The sequence below is a fragment of the Atractosteus spatula genome, chromosome 13 (assembly GCF_055471065.1).
Source record: "Atractosteus spatula isolate fAtrSpa1 chromosome 13, fAtrSpa1.hap1, whole genome shotgun sequence".
Taxonomy (NCBI): Eukaryota; Metazoa; Chordata; class Actinopteri; order Semionotiformes; family Lepisosteidae; genus Atractosteus; species Atractosteus spatula.
Window position 1 is genome coordinate 21,239,446 of NC_142718.1, and position 17,287 is coordinate 21,256,732.

The 17,287-nt window shown below is 35.0% G+C and overlaps 1 protein-coding gene across 6 annotated transcripts in view; it reads left to right on the forward strand.

Moving 5' to 3' along the window:
- Window positions 1-17,287, forward strand: part of hdac4 (histone deacetylase 4) — a 244,485-nt gene that overhangs the window by 174,466 nt on the left and 52,732 nt on the right. For all 6 annotated transcript variants that reach the window (XM_088930368.1, XM_088930369.1, XM_088930370.1 and 3 more), the window contains one exon: window positions 1,916-2,037. In XM_088930368.1, the coding sequence (XP_088786494.1) occupies window positions 1,916-2,037 (122 nt within the window). The remainder of the gene's footprint in view (window positions 1-1,915; window positions 2,038-17,287) is intronic.

Genomic DNA, 17,287 nt, shown 5'->3' on the forward strand with positions numbered 1-17,287 from the left:
TAAAATAATAGGAATCGCATGAAAAAACCTACAACTAGCTGGTGTTTACCTGGAAACATGATAGAAAATTCACTGTTCACCAGGACGATAAAATGAAAATAGATGGCTTCATCAGAAATGTTATTTAAAAACTGCAAATCTCTTAATAATATACATGTAATAAGAATTAGTATTTTCAAGAAACAGTTGCATAAGTAACAATTTCTTTTAGTTATTTATTCATTAAAATGTTGTTTTGTTAATGTCTTCATCAGGTGACTCCATTAACAAGGGCAAATTTAAATTTCATATACAAAAATATATTTAAGGACTGTTAGAAATAAAACAGAACTCTTTACAATGAAAACATTTTTATGCTTTTATGGGGTTCTGAATGATCTTAATGTTGAAATAAACATTAGTTATTCTAGTAAAGCATAGATTTTTATAATGCATAAATAATGTTATATTCATTAAGTTACACTAATATAAAGCTATAACCATATACAGGTATTTATAGACCTTCCCATGAAAGCTACCACTAAATTCATTAACCAAAACTTTCCATTTCCACCTTTTTCAGTAAATTTATGATAGCCATTCTCACACAAGGATTGATGGAATGATATACCCTTTTTTAAATTAATGGAATTTACACATCCAACTATAAACATTTATACTTTATACATATGGGAGTGTAAACATACACTTGGCATATAGCCACGTTTGCAAATTAGCAGATGTTGATCAAATCAGATGAGTTTTTTGTTCCATTTAAAACAAAGGCAGAAATTAATCTCTTCTAGCATTATAGCATACTATTTCTCTTGTTAACAGTTCTATTCCAGATTATATCATGGCAAAATCTAGCAATCACTACCTTATCACAAACTCACATCAATGTTATTTGGACAGTATATTAAGACCACAACACTTATCACTACACTTCAGATATACTGTGAGGATATATTGTATAAAATACCATATTGGTGATGCCTTCTGAGTGATGCCTTGCTGATGTTCTCATCTAAAGCTTGGTTGAAAGTTTTATTAGAACGTCCTTTGCATCCTGAGTGGGCACATGCAGGACACTTCCCAAGTTTAAACCATAGAGGAGTTTTGGTAAGCTAAGTATACAGTACTGTATGTATGGCCTTTACAGAGAAGAGGTTTTTCTCCCTTTAAGGCTGAAGATTGTAGAACAGGGCTTTACATCTGACGTGAACTCTCATATATTGTATATATATAGTTATGTATTATATATTATACATTGTATATAGTATCTCACCTTGAAATTTTCTGTCTTTTTATTTTATAGATAGCCTTTCATATTGAGTAGTATCCCTACAAACCCATACTTTATTCATTTATGTGGTAGTTGCCTGTGTTCTAATTTAATGACTGAGATCTAAATAAAGGAAGCTGTTTTAAGGTGATTTTATTCTAGATAAATGAAATAAACTATACACCTGTTGCAAAATAGTAACATAACACTGGGTCTTACTGTATAATTAGCAAAACTTTAAAGCAACCTTTGAAATCTGAAAAAACAGTTTCAATGGCAGATGCAGTAAAATACAGTAGGTGCAAAGGAATACTTCATAAGTCATTTCATTCTAGTCCTGAAAGCTATATCATTGTGTTGCTGCTTTTGTCTAGGTCTGCAAGCTGGTGTTGATATTGGGGGTAACTATGGATATCCTGTTTTTTTTTCTACATTGCCCTCAAAACCTCAAAAGAAATAACAAAAACCAGGTGCATTGACATTAGCCAGCTTACTTAGCTTAGTTTAATGAGCTAGTTATTTTATAGGGTGGTACTATCTATTTCCCCAGTACTGTAAAAACATTAAACTTTTGACCACTGGTTTTGCATGATCTGTGTGTGTCGGCAGTAGTATGTTAATGCAGTGTCTTTTTGTGGGTTTTCGGTGTAGGAAAACACAGCACAGCTCTTTGGACCAGAGTTCTCCACCTCAGACCGGGATTTCAGCCACTTACAATCACCCGGTTTTGGGAATGTATGATCCCAAAGATGACTTCCCACTTCGAAAAACAGGTAACGTGGTAACGCCCCTTCTAATTTACCTACATTTGTATACCTTCCATAATTTTATATTGTGATAACTAAATTTTTGTACATTATATACTGTAAACATTGGCTACAGTCCCTACTCAGATGCCAAAACATTAAAATACCTTTTTTTAAGTTTAGTTCATGATACCCATCTTTGTTAAGTCCAGTACAGTAAAAACAAGTGATTTGTCAGCACTGCAATACATTTATCTTGATCAAAGCATCAGTAGAAACCTCTGATGAAGCTTTTTTTAAATCATGTAGTATACAGTTTTTCTTCACTGAATCAATGAAAAGTAGTGCCAGTCTGCCTGACACCCCATCTGGTCAAGCTCTGATTAAAAGAAGCAATGAGCAATATTTTAGAAATGCAATACCTTGGACATACAACATTATACTTATAGCTGGATTACTGGAAGGGTATCAGTATAAAACATTGCAGTTCTGTGCATTATGCACAGGTTGGAAAGAGCACACCAGCAAATTATACCATTGTACAAATAGGTGAAATTAAAAAGTGCTTATTCTTTAAAAAATGATTGTGTTCCTGATAAATACTAAAGGATTAGGGTTTGTTTTCCATTCCATTTCCTTCAGTGAAGTCATTCTCATGCTGATGTTAACCACAGCAGAGAGAGCTGACCCAGAGATCTGGAAACACTGTTTTTTATAAGAAGCAGGCACCTTGAGATTCTTTTTCACTTTTATTTTTTATAACTTTCAAGACTTGTTTCTGTATTAGTCTTCCCAGATGTAAAGGCCTCTGAAACCAGGCACTGTAGCACATTTATTTGTGCGGGGTGTTCAGGGACCTCGAAATAATTTACATCAAATCAAAAGGAATTTAGCTTACAAGCACTTTCAAACTCTTAAATAGATTTGTGGGCTTTGAGCTAAAATTAAAACGGGGAAATCTCCAGTTGTAACATGAAGTCTTTAAGTACTGCCAGGTTTTGATTTCTTGATATGTAAATCAATTCCTAGAAAAACATTTTTTTTTTCTTATTTATTCTTTTATGACATCATCTTTGGCATACAAGTCTTGGCCAGTTTCATAAGGCTTGTGCAACATGTTATTTACAGAGACCTTAATTAAAATAGCATAATTTTAATTTTGCTTTGAGCAAAGAAGAAAGAAATAATAAAAAAAAGAATGTATGTATTCCCTTTTTTCAAAACCGGAGTAATTTAGAAAATACAAGTGGAATGGTTTTCAAATAATACCTCAGTAATTGCGTGTTGGACATCCCAATTTCACAGCCTGTTTTCCTGTATTTTTGAACGGCCTGTGGGGAAATTGCTCACATTGTTTTTACACTGCAGAAATTCTTTAAGACTCTGCCCTACAGTAACCTATCCCTCAGAAAAACCTGCCAAAGTCTCTTTTGGGCTTCCAGCAAATTAAAAAAAAAGTTTGAGATTGCTTCAGGTGCTGTGTCAGCATGGGAGCTAGTGTTGAGTTAATTAAAGACAAACAGTGAGTAAAAATGTTCAAAGAAAAGGACAAAAAATGGGTCATAGGCTGATTATTTACTTTGTTTTTTATTAACCCATTTCTTTAAAAAAGTGAAAATCTAATATTAATGTAGAAATAGTCAAAAATGACTTTGCAAGGTCTGCAACATTCAAGCAGGCATTTCCACACTGACATCTTGGTCATCGACAGTATGACATACAATTTTATACATAACATTTTTGCTCTTGATACAGTTTGCATCGCTTGTAAAACATTCCAGAATATTCCTATCAGACATTTAGGAAATGTTTAACATGTAGAAAGAAGTAGCCTTTCTACAACTTTTTGGGTTGTTGATTCTTATGAACTTTATTCCCTTGAATTTTCAAATTACATCAGCAACCAACAAGAAAAATGTATTATGTAGTTGCTTAACAGACACCTGTTACTGGGCAACTTACAATTAAGAAAATTAGCATTAAGTATAAATATAATAATGTTGGTACAATAAGGTCAAACTAATGAATTAATATTTATTCTTATACGGAAAATAATGTATGCATTATCTATACAGTACACGTAGTTATTTTTTCCTATAATATATATATACAGTATAATCCTATAATATAATTCCTTTATTATAAAACTATAATAAAGTGATATTTTAGAAAAGAATCTTTGAGTAAAGCTTTTTTGTGTTCTAACTCAAGACATTGGGTGAAACTGTAATTTTTAATTTTTTGTGTCTTCTATGTATCGGGCTGTCACTATAAGTAAATTAAACATGCCATAAGAACAGAAAAGCTTTGTCCAAACCATCTGAAAGTTAAGCCGGCGTCACACTACATGACTCAACATGACTTCTAGTTGGAGAGCATGTCAAATTTAACGACTGCAATTGCTGAATCTCTCTGCCTTTTCTGTCATAGAGGGTGTCAAATTATATAACTAGGAATCGCAGGAATCGCAGGGGGTGACTAATTACACAATTTACACAATTTCCTCCCGACTTTTCATTATGGTTCCAAATCCGTGAAAGTACCATGAGGTTGCCTCATTTTGGCAGCCAATCAACGTGGAGCATACTGGAATAAAAGGAGGAGCACCGCAGGAGTAAACAAATGACTAACAAGAAACATCGAACATTTGCTGGCTCCAAAGTTCGACCAGCCTCTCCTCCATTTGCACAGTCCAAAACACTTGCTTTCCTTCTTTTCTTGCAGCTACATTGTTCTTCGCTGTTTGTGGGCATTGTATGCATTGTACTTCCGGTTGAGCGCTCATTGGATGTGACTATCGCTGACACAAGAGCCCACCCCTGCGACTTGCGAAGAGAGTTGTCGCAGAGAGTTGTAGGGGCTGTTAAGAGCACTGTGACTGAGTCGCTGGGGGTGTCACACTACACAACTGATGGTAACAGGCACGCGCTGCGACTCTCTACAACTCGCTGTGATTTTCTTACGATTATGTAAATATAGGCTATGACTGAAAATCCTAGGAAAAGTTGTGTAGTATGATGCCGGCATAAGGATTAAGGAAAAATAAAGTAACTTTCTCAGACTATAGCTTCATTGAATGAGCTGAGAAGTAGGTACATATCACATTTTCCCACTATTTCATGTAGAATTTGGTAGCCCAAGATGCAGAAACTGTTGCATATATACAGTGTAATGTTTGTTTTTTTTATCTGTGAGTGAAATTGTTTTTCTGTGCTCAGAGATTCATTTAAAAATGTATCTGAAAGAATTGAGCATCCATGGTGTGTTATGAGGACAACCTATCAGGCTGTTTACACAGTTGTCAAAAGTTTTTCATACAGAACATCCGATTTCCATTATAGATTCATTTAGACGTACAAGATGCTGAAATCCTTTTCAGATGTTAACCCTGGCCTCTGAAATAAAAAAAAAGACAGTGAAAGGACCTTTCTTCCATTTAACCCCCTAGGAATCATTTTAAAAATACTTACAGTAACAAGCTCTTTAATTGTTGCAAAACACTGCATACGTTGACTTAAGTCTGGGTCAAGCAAGGAGGACATCTGGTCTGTGCCTAGCAGCGTGGCCAATCTTTAAAGGAAATCTCCAGAAGCATGAATCCTGTTGCCCTTTAATTAGCATAAATTTCCCATCTAAATCTTATGAGAATAAATATCAAAAGAAGGACTGTAATTGAAGAGAGGTCAGTGCTTCAACAATATTCTTGTGCAAAATCACCTTAGATTCATTTGGGCAGAATTAGGAGAGTTTATCATAAATCATCTTAGAATTACGCTGTCAGAATGTGCACTTCCCCACCTCCATCGCCTTCAGTGAACTACTCAATAAAGCTGGTCTAAAGCCGGGAACAATTACAGTACAGGACTGGTAAGTGTTTTTGTCTCAGGAGTCACTTTTTCACTTTCTGCGGAAACTTGAAGAAATGGATCACTCTGAAACTCTTTGCTTTAGTAGCACCTTTGAATTACTTTTAGGTCAATACTATACATGTAGTACATGACACTACAGAAACCTGTAGCCTGTGAAAAAGGTTCTTCTTATTAATAGAATATTTAGGAATTTGTATGGATGCATGGGTCTTAAATTTCGGTTCAGTCTAACTTCAGCTAACTGTGGTATCGGTTTATATCACTGTTCATAGATAAGGTGTATATAATGGGGCTATCCTAAAAATCAACTATTGTGTTTTGGATTTTTTAGATTATTATTTTTATGTTTAAAAGTTTAACTTAATCATGTCCATATTGCGAGTCATAAAAAGTAGTTTCAAGCTTATGTAACTTTCAAATGTTTATTTTATGGTATGTCCTAACAGTAATATACTCTAATCATGTAGTCTTTCATCTTATGTTACTATACCTGCAAAAATATCTGGGTTGACAAAGGTTGTTAGGATAGCAAACTAGCAAAATGGAATGTTCTTCAAGTGAAGATTTGTCTAACCCTAACTGCACTTGTTAAAAAAAGGTAATGGATATTTAGAAGAGTATCTTAAACAAACGTGCGATCTCATAAAATCCACATGATATGTAAAAGAGTAAAATGCAAGAATGGTTATCACCAGCAACATTAACTGCAGAAATGGTGCTACATTTGGTACATAATCTACTTCTGATCATTGTTAAGTGCACTGAAAGTTAATTTTACGGAATATGCACCATCAAACCAGACTGCAGCTAGTATTTATACAGAAATTATGTACAAAAATCTACAAAACCATTTTAATGTCAGCCTTTCAGAAAACAAATTTAGTTACCACAGAACCAAGTATGCACAGCCTGCAGATGGTTGTCCAAAGAAAGCATGAGAAATTCTCAGTAAAATAACATGAAACCATTGCAAAGACATAAAATCCTCTACATTGGTACGATTAAGAGAGAAATATTTGGTGTTTTAAATAACCATATTAAATATTTTTTTTAGTAAAATAAATATTTGGAAAGCAGTAAACCACAAAAGAGAATCAGTACAGTATAATTATTCACTTAAGGATAAGAACATTTTAACACACAATAAAGCAATATAAATGGCTTTGTAGTAACTTGCAGCGTATTAATCTAATTTGACTTCTGGGCAGTTGAAAATCATTCACATTTCATTGCTTTGTGGAATACTTTCTTTCTGAAAACAGTCTAGCATGCTTAATTCTTTGCCATCCCCTCTTTTAGCAGTAAGGTCATAAAAGTGTTCTCAAATATAACTTGAATAGTAGTATATTGAGGCTAACTTTGACATTACAAAATATAGTACATACTGTTTTAGCATACTTTACCCATTTAAGCTTGCTGTTTGGACTTCTTTCATCCAGGAAGTACTGTAGAATCATTCTGTTTATTCTTTTATTCTGCTCTCTGACATTTTGTATTTTTGTGACTCATCCCTGTAGAACAAAGCTGAATATATAGTACAATGATTTTATTAATGTGAATATCGGTTGTGTCACCAGAGCAGATAATGGAAAAGAGTATGCGCTCACTTTAAAACAATATCTACTGAATGGCACTGTTCAGTGCAGTAACTGTTTAGTGTAATACTACAGTATAATATTTTTTAATCAATTTTAAGTTATTTTGAATATACTATGATTTTCCTCAACAAGTAAGTTGTTGTTTAATAGTGAAGATGGAAAAAATAAGTGCAGCAATAGAAAAATTGAAAAAAAATAGAAAAGTAAATAGTTTTCTTAAAAGTTTTCTTCCACCCAGCCTTTTTCAACTCTTTGTCCTGGTGAGAACTATAGAAATTGGATATTGAGTAGGGAGGACAACACATCTTTTTCCTTGTCAACAGATTCTAAATCCCCCTAGAGGTCAGCTAAGACATATAGTCTCTCCTGCATGTCTCGGGTTAGCCAGTGGGATGTACCTGGAGGAGCTCCAACAGAAAACTCTTTGAGATCTAATTCTAACTTCTTAAGTGCCTGTACCACCTGAACTGATGTTTCTCAATCCAGACTAGTGACTTTCACTCTGTCATGGAGAGTCGGCCCAACAGCCCTATGAAGAAATCCCACTTCTTATGCATGTACCCACAGTCAGTCACATTAACCTGAATTAATGAGCGTAGGTGAGGATGGAGATATTGATATCTAAACCAGGAGCTCCCACTTTGCCACCATCGGCCAGAACAGCACCTGCCACAATGTCATTGCTACAGCAATCTTTTGACTGGCCTCATGCACCCGCCCAAAAATGAGTTGCACTCCATATCTTGATATCCTGTCCATGCAAATCATGTACTGTATGGTACAAGTACAAGTAGAGGTAAACGACACCCTATGTGACTTAATGCACAGAATGCAGACAAGACCCATCACCCCATTAGTAGAAAAAGTGAATATAATTCACAAGCTGCCCAGGCAGCTCATACTCTGCCTATCCCAGGACATCCTGAGGAATGCAGTCATATGCTTTCACGGGAGGTACAAAATAGAGGTACATTGATTGGATTGATAAATCTCACACGACCCCTCAAATATCTTTGAAAGAGCAAAGAGCTGATACAACGAGTCGTCACATATTTTGTCTGCAAGGCTACAATATATAGTTTTAGGGTTATAGATACAACATACCCCCTGCTTCCCTTTCTTAAAGATGGGGACCACCACTCTGCCTTCCACGCAATGAATTGGAAGAACAAAAGCACTTTACCACCTCACAAACCTCCACAACAGCTGCTTTCTGTAAGGATGATGGTTTCCCCAGGTTGAAGATTCGGAACATGCTCCTTCCTTCCTTTGACAATGTCCTCAGTTGAGGTCAATGTTTCAATCTCTCAAGACCTCTCTTGGGATTCAAGAGAAGGTTTTCTAGAGACTGGTACTAATATCTTTCAATAATAGAGTAGGATACATAGTACAAAATTTCAAAGAAATTGGATCTTTCAGACAAAAAAAAGCCATACCACTCACTGTCCCTACTGTTTACAGATCATTCTCCCTGGAGAAGTGATGAAGTAAATGATTGTGGTGGTTAGGTGATGTGACACTGAATTATATATGTTAATCATGTCCAATTTTTGGCCTTTGTCCAATATATAACAGCTGATTAATTGAGTCATAAAAAAATAACTTAAAATTATTAAATTTAAACCGGTATTACCTTTAAATAAAATGTTAATGCCAGCATGAAAAAACATTGTCAGGAATGATTTGTCCTGTTTGATAGCAGACCAGGGCTGCCCAACATTGAAACATGGGGTGAGATTTACCCCAGGGGCTGCTTCACAGAACATTGTTCGCACATGGTGGGGGATGAATGTAAGAAAAAATGAACATCAGAATAGTGAAATCAAGTCTTATTCTCTTTTGATTCCAAACTTGGAATTTTTGCATCCAGACTATGCCAGATTGTTTGAAGAACAGTTGGAGAATAATGAATCAGGATTTCTACGGCCAAGTGTTAAACACAGAGATAGATCTGAAGCCATTGGGAGATTTGTCTCAGCTTTTTGAGTTGGAGGAAATTAGAAGATATGCCAATCAAGAAAAAGTACAAGCAGTTAATACACTGTGCAATTCCATCTGGGAACTGTCTTAATTGGCGTAGAATTAGGTTTTTATTGTGCCAATGGGTCCATATACAGTAGAAATATGCATCATGAGTTTAAGCTCCTTAAAATTAATCAACATTAATAGCAACATTAAATGCTGTCAACTTTGTTAGAGACACCTCTAAACATATGCAGCCAATATAATGCCTTGTATCGTGCACACATTGGTGATTTGTGAAGTTTTAAATGAAATTGCATCCTTTGGTTCATAAACCTATCCACAATATCACCCCTTGACACTTTAAAGTAAATGTTCTCTTTAGTGAACAGCCAGACCTTCTTAGGTAAAATAAAGCTACCACCAAGTTCTTTTATCCCACACAGAAAAGCCAATGAAATGGGAACCAGCTTAAAAGTACTAAATTCATTTATGCTATTTCCATTTTCCAAAAGTTGAAGTCTGTTATTAAAGCTACTATGACTGAGAATTTTGCTGTTTTTCTACAATATTGTATATCATCAGCTACTCACATTACACTCTCAAAGTATTATCTTGAGTGTAAGTCCATCTTTCACTAGCAGTTCATAGAACTTTCTTGAACGGTATTCATTATCATCCTGGTCTTAAACTTTATGCATAGCATTTATTCCAATAATTAACCATGCTTTGTTTTTTATTGTATAAAGTCATAACATGCTGAGTTAAAGTTAAATGCTCTGTTAATTTTAATGGTTAAGAACATGAAGGTAAGAGGTGGTTGAGGACTACAGGTAACTGTCACTGTATCATGTAGGCTGGTCACTTGAAATAGTGACCTTTGTATGCCACCCCCACACCATAAGCTACTGCTCTTGCCCTCCCACAAGAACTTGCCAAAGAGGGTTACCACAGCCAGGCTCAGTTTTCTCAGCCAGCACTCAGGAAGAATTGAGTTTGAATGGCAAAGGGAATGGCCACACTGGCCTGAATGAGGTAAATTAGGTCATTTACTGCCAGGTCATTTCAGTACTGTGAAAGGGTTGGAACAGAAAGGTCTTTGTGTCAAACACTGGGAAGAGATTTTGATTTCTCTCAGTGTAGGAAGCATGTTGATGTTTTAGCCTGTGATCTCACACATTGTGATTATGAGCCCTTGAATGCTCAATACAGGAACATTTCTAAAACAGTAAAACTCACTTGAGAGAAGTTTTTAAGCTTAAGGTGCAAGGTTTGTTTCATCAATGTGAAGTGTATCAAATCTAGAATTAAATCCACATGAGCTTTGTGTGGTTAATATGTCAGAAGAATGTGTAACTGTCATATTTTTGTATAATTGTTACGTACACATTAACAGAAGATAAGGCTGTACTCTGTAATGCATACCATTTTTGCCCCTTATGAGCTAGGCCCCAGTATAATAGCCTTATCATAGATATTAGCAAGGTTATGTCAATTTTCACTGGGAGCTGAAAAAGACAAATCTGGAAATGATAATGCAGTACAGCCATTAACATAATTAAAAGAATTAGCCTGGAATTTGCATTTTCACAGTAATTCTAGTTAATAATGGCCTATGTTATGGTGAGAGTAGTGTTAAGTGTGCAGATATGAAAATTTGAGTTTGTGAGGCTTTATGAAGTGCAAAAAGGTTAAAAAAAATTATTACGACATAAGTTTGACATACTTTACTCTTTGGTCTGTGCTGTTCCTTGTTTGTTACCATTGTTCATTAATTTGTGTTACATCTGAAATGTCCTTGTTCTGTTTTTCCAAAAAATAAATGAGTAGAGCCTAATAAGAGTATATTTGAGTTCTGATTTCTAAGTATATAAGGCAATTGTTTGACAACATACAGTAGACTGGAATCTACAAAGTGTCTGTGCATGCTGTACTACAACAAAAATCTAGAAGGCAAACAATTCAGATTTGATCACCATGTCAGAAATTGTGTTTTTTTTTGGAAAAAATGGAATGTAAGTTGTGCATACTGTATTTCTACAGCTCTACAGACACTTTAAGAAGCAAGTATCTGAACTTCATTTCACTTACCTGTGTTAAATGCGATAAATGATTATTAAATAGCTTGTGAATGATTAGTTTCATGTGTCATCTCACATTTAGCACTTTATTTTACAGCTCTTAGCTGTTAATATTTCATAAATGTCAGTTGCCTACAAAATGGGAGAAAATGTAATAATAGTCTTCTTAACTTACATCTAGGGAAGGTCATGAATTGCATAAGCAGTATGCTGCTAATATAAAATGTTATAATCAATGTAATATTCTCACAGTACAAGAGTCCTCAGTAGAAATCTTCTCATAGTAATTACTGTACGTTGTAATGTTTGACTGGTTTCCTCAGAAGTGTAAGAATCTGTTTGTATGCTTTCAGTAGTCCAACCATGTAAATAAGTGAAATTCCCATACATTTGCATATATATATACTAATAATCAAAAGAAACTTCAGAAAATAGTAACAAAGAGTTGATCAATAGAAGGTTTACTATGGTAGTCAAAAGAATAGTGGCATGTATAAACATCTTTGGAAGCAATACAAGCCATGCATCTGTGCTGTATTATGGTGTTGATTCCTTCTCATTGCTCCCATAGAATCTAAGTTCACGGGTCTCATAGCACCAAAGACTGCACATCATCCCAACTCGTCATTCATCATTGATTATACTAGCTGCATGAGGATGTATAAAGTTGTCATGTCAGGATGAGACCACAGGAAGGGCAGTAAGTGAGGTCCCAGAACTTTATCAATATAGTATCGTACGTTCAGCTTGCCATCAATCATTACACATGGAGTTCATCCACAGCCTGGTGCAAAACATCTCTTATTGCTTCTGTGTCCAGCCTTTGACTTTCCATGGACTGTAAGTGCCCCATTGTTTCACCCTGATAACATGTGATGAATAATGAATTTACCTGTGTGTCATGTTTTTTTTTTCAGTAAAATCCTTTAAAAAAATATTGTTTATAGGGACAGAATCCCACAAGACAGCATCTGCAACGTGGTGCAAAGCATTCATCGCAGATGTACAGCTTGTATTTTTTCCAACAGTGCCACACATGCTAGCAGCCTATGTTTTTCACAGTAGACTGCCTCTCTTTTCCATTAATTCCTAATCATAATTTGGATATTTTTTCTAGCAGTTTTAAGTGATAAACTCTTTTGGTGCTCATTATAAAATTTATGCTACTAAAATAAATTTTATTTTTTATTTACAGTAGTTTAAAACTGTTCTTTGTTCTCTGTAGATTTTTAATTATGTCCCTGTTTTTCAATTTCAGTACTGTCCTGTGGACAGTAAAACTATTGTTTGGGGCACAATTTTCAATGTGTTTTAATTGAATTCTGCTTATTTTCAAGAAAAAAACCATGAATCTTGTGGTTGATACATTACTCCCCTGAAATAGAAAGATTTGTAGTTATTACAAATGTAGTTTGTAGTTGAGAATGTGTATTCTCATTTGTCATTTATACACTTCAGTCTTTAATTGGGTGGTCACAGTAAACAGGGCATTTGCATTTACTATTTGTTTTTATGTTTTTTTTCTCATTTTTTTACATTGTACTGTATTTTATGAGTGGTATTCAAATCATGCTAAATCTCTGAAATGCTACAGTACTTCATTAGCCTGAGAGGTTTCTTTTTTTAGAATTATTTTTAAAAGCTCTTTCTGATCTATAGTGTAATGTTAATAGTTGTTTTATCCTTGAATAATGTGTTTAATGTTAATACTTTCAAGGTTCTTTTTTTGCATTGGGGCAAGAAAAATATTTTTTAAGAAATTCAGTTCTTAGGAGTAGCATAATTTGTTCTGAGACTATACAGATGTGTTTCATTCATTCTTTGTGTATATACTATATACAGTATGGATACACTACAGTGCCTTGCGAAAGTATTCAGACCCTTGCACAGTTTTCAGATGTTTTCTCTTTAAATCTTGCAATCAAAAAGCTTTGAAATAGCAATAAAATACTTTTCATATACTGTACACAACCTGTTCCACACAAAGTAAAAATCAAAATTAAGGGATAATTAATATGAAAGAGAAAAAAAGTAATGATTGCATAAGTATTCAAACCCTTTGCTTCTGCAAACCTTAATTTGGGTGCAAAGCACTGTCTCAACAATCCACACAATTACTTGTCTGTGTGCATGATTTCAGAACAAATCCACATACAGTATCTCTGTAAGGCCCCGTGGTCAAGTAGTGAATTTCAAGCAAAGCTTCGCTTTAGGTTTTGCTGATATTTGCTGTAATTTATCTTACTCTTACTCTAAGTCTTGAGTCTGAGTTTGCAAGATTTGAATAAATTAACTCGTTTAGAAAATGTGTGCACTGTTTTGTAAATTCACCACAGGAAGGCTCTTAATACTTAGATCAATTATAGATCAACAGAATGACAGGACTGTGATTGTCAAATTTTCCTCCAAACAAATAACTACAGATACCAATAAAGATATATTTTTTCAACAAGCCAGACAACAATTTAATTGTACCTTGAACACTTTGCAATCTGCCGCTCGTCTTTATATCTACCACAGAATAGTTCTTTGACTGTAGACCAACAAACAAATGTCAATCACAACCATCATCTGAAAAGGTTGAGAAAGAAGCCTTTTTACTTTAAATGCAAAATTATGCAACAATATATTATTGAATAAATAATTGACTGGGAACTACATATTTCTCTTAAGCTCATTAAAGTATTAATTGGCATCCAAAGGATAATAATAACTTATGCTTCATAGACATCTACATGATTGCAGTCAGAACTGGTAGATGTTTATAGTATGTTCTGTGTTATGGTGGCTATGAAAATTCTTGTTACAAAACCCAAATGCCTAAACAGCAACAAGAGTGGTGACATTAAATAGGCCTTCAACTCTGGGGCAGTAGGAGTGCTCTAGTGACCTGTTAAAAGCTTAGATGGAAAGAGCTGGAGAGAGCTTGTATGGAAAGAGGTGAGATCACTACATTACACTGCTTTATATACAAAACAAGTATGAAAAAGAGTGCATCTGTGACCAATTACTGTACTTAAATATAATATCAAGGAGGCATGATGTTGTATTGGAGGTTATACAGGTCTTTGCTTATAATGGAATAAATATGTAAGTTAAAGTTTAAAATTGGTATAAATCACGATATTCAAGGTCTTAAGATCTAAGCTTCTAACAGGTCACTTGAGCACTCCTACTGCCCCAGCATTGAAGGCCTATTTACTATGTCACCAGTCTTGTTGCTGTTTAGGCATTTGGGTTTTGTAACAAGAATTTTCATAGCCACTATAACTTGCTCAGCTTCCTCAGGTGAGCCCTGGAGTAATTTACCACCCTTCAGATCTTCTGACCCTTTGGTTTTATACTGCTTTTATCCACACTAAGATAATGAGGTGGCGTGATCACATTACTATTGTCGTTGGTTAAAGCCTTAAGTAATGCAGTCCAGGGAAAAGCCTTGAATTGAACATGATGCCAGCCTGAAGGACATTTTTCCTATAATTAGAAAGAGGAGAGAATATTATTACACAAAAGTGGCTCCTTTTTATTTGAGTCTTGGTTATGTCTTTAGAACGAAAAGAGACATCTTCATTTCTGATACCATTAAGAAACAGATATTGAGAACAGTGGTGGCCAAATGGAAGCATTGTGAAATTAAAGTGTGTTGTGAGCCAGCACTGTCGGCAGACATTGTTTCCCAGCCTCTTACTCTTTCAATGCTGTATGAAAGACAGTAGTGCTGTAAACATCAAACTTGTAGTATCTTTTGCAGTGAAGCGAGACTGCTGGGTTTCAAATGCAGCCAAGACATCCCATCGTGTTACCAGCGGGGTCCTGACCGGGTCACAGTGGGACACTGAGGCGAGAAGTTCAAGTGCTTTGTGTTCAAGGAGTCAGTGAACGAGCTGCAACGGCCATTAATTAAACACAACACTGAAAAACCTACTTGCTTGCCAACTAATATGGCCTTAGAATGTTAATGTGTCTCATTAAAAAAGAAGAGTAGAAAGTGATTAAAATCATTTCAGACATTATGAATCCCCTATAACCATTCGGTAATGTTGAGAATCCAAAGGTTTTGTTACCAGCATCACTGTTGTCAAGTTTTTACCCCATTTGAACCTAGTAACGTCGGTGTAATTTGATGTTCACATGTGACTGCATGTCAAAGCTTTTTAAGAACATTTGTAGAATATTGAACTATCAAACAAAATCTGGCGAAAGACATTTTAATTTTCAGAGATACAGAGCACTTTTAATTTCTTTATAAGAAATTTGAAATATGTTCTTAAAACTGTGCCCTATCCCAAAGAAGGAGATATACATAATACTGTTTTCTTGTAGTTATCTTTGTTAACATGATTTTGCATAGTATCTACGGAAGAGAATTGGTTGGTTAGACATAATACATAAACCCCAGAGAATAGATGTCATGTTATGGTATGAACATTTCAGCTGGAAACCATTGTTGAGAATTTCTGATTTAGATATAAAATAATAAAAATACAAAAAATGACTGGTTAACCAGATATCCCTTTTATTTATGGGGAAATTGTTCATCTTTTCCACATTCAGCTGTGGTTCTAGATAAGGTTCTAAGTTTCCCTGTGATCAGTCTGAAAAAAACCTTCATTTTACTAACTCTAATGCTTTAATATGGCAAAGGTATCATTGTGGTCCATTTGGAAGAATGCAATACTGTACAATTACATACATTTTGGATGATTGTGGAAGTGGGTAGATGCTTAGTGTAACCGTAACGCTATCTGTTCTTTTCTAAACAACTATTGAGTACGCTTAATGGCAGAGAAAGTCCTCACCATGTACATGTTGTAATGTGCTAATGAAGATGTGTTTGCTTTGTATTCATGTACTGTATTTCAGTCCGGAAAGCGATGTGCTAAGTAGGGGTCAATTTGTGGTCAAAGCATCAGTTGGTCGACTAGTGAGGCGATGGCGCCGTTCTCCATCTAGAATAATACTGCCAGTGTATTTGTGACTGCTAAAGGAAAAATGGCCAGCACCACTCATCTGATTGGGCTTGTCATTTTCTGTTACTTTTGTTTTTGCATACAAGATGAGGTGTGGCATCCTGTGTTTTTTTGTATTTATTTTGTAAGTTGTTTCTTTTTTATGGTGAAGTATGGGAGGGGGGCTAGGCTATGCTGGTATGCTGGCAAGGAAATCGATGTTGTTAAATAACCTTTTTCGGAAAAGTTTACAAAGTTCAAGAGTTTACCAAGAAGAACAAAAGCTATTCCCATTAACATTAAAAACTGCCGAAAGGAGTTACTGTGAACTCTACAGTCATCCCTAAAGCATATTCTCTGGTACACCACACACCTGAACTTTTCTTTTACCATCTCCTGGAAATATCAATTTCCCCTGATGTTTTATATTCAGCACTATCAAAAAAGCATGCACACTGTCAAGGGCAACATTTTAGAATTGCAGTAGAATAATTACAGCCCGTATTCATGAGTTTCAGAAGTAGGTGATACAATAAAACAGATTTTTTAGAAACTATTTAGGGAGTAATGTAGTACTTAATTAACTTTACTGGTCTGACAGAGGGATTAATATTTCTGTTTTTTCAACAGAATGAGATCTAAACTCATTTAGTTCTGTATAAAGAGAGCTATTATTAAAAGTCATCTAAGCTAGCCTGGAACATGTTTGTTTCCTGAACATATGAACAGTGTGTTATTTTAATAACAAGTTGTGCAGTTAGTCCTGTTGTTTGCTGTTTTTTCGCTATTTGAACCTGTCTCGTTTTCTTTCCTGTTTG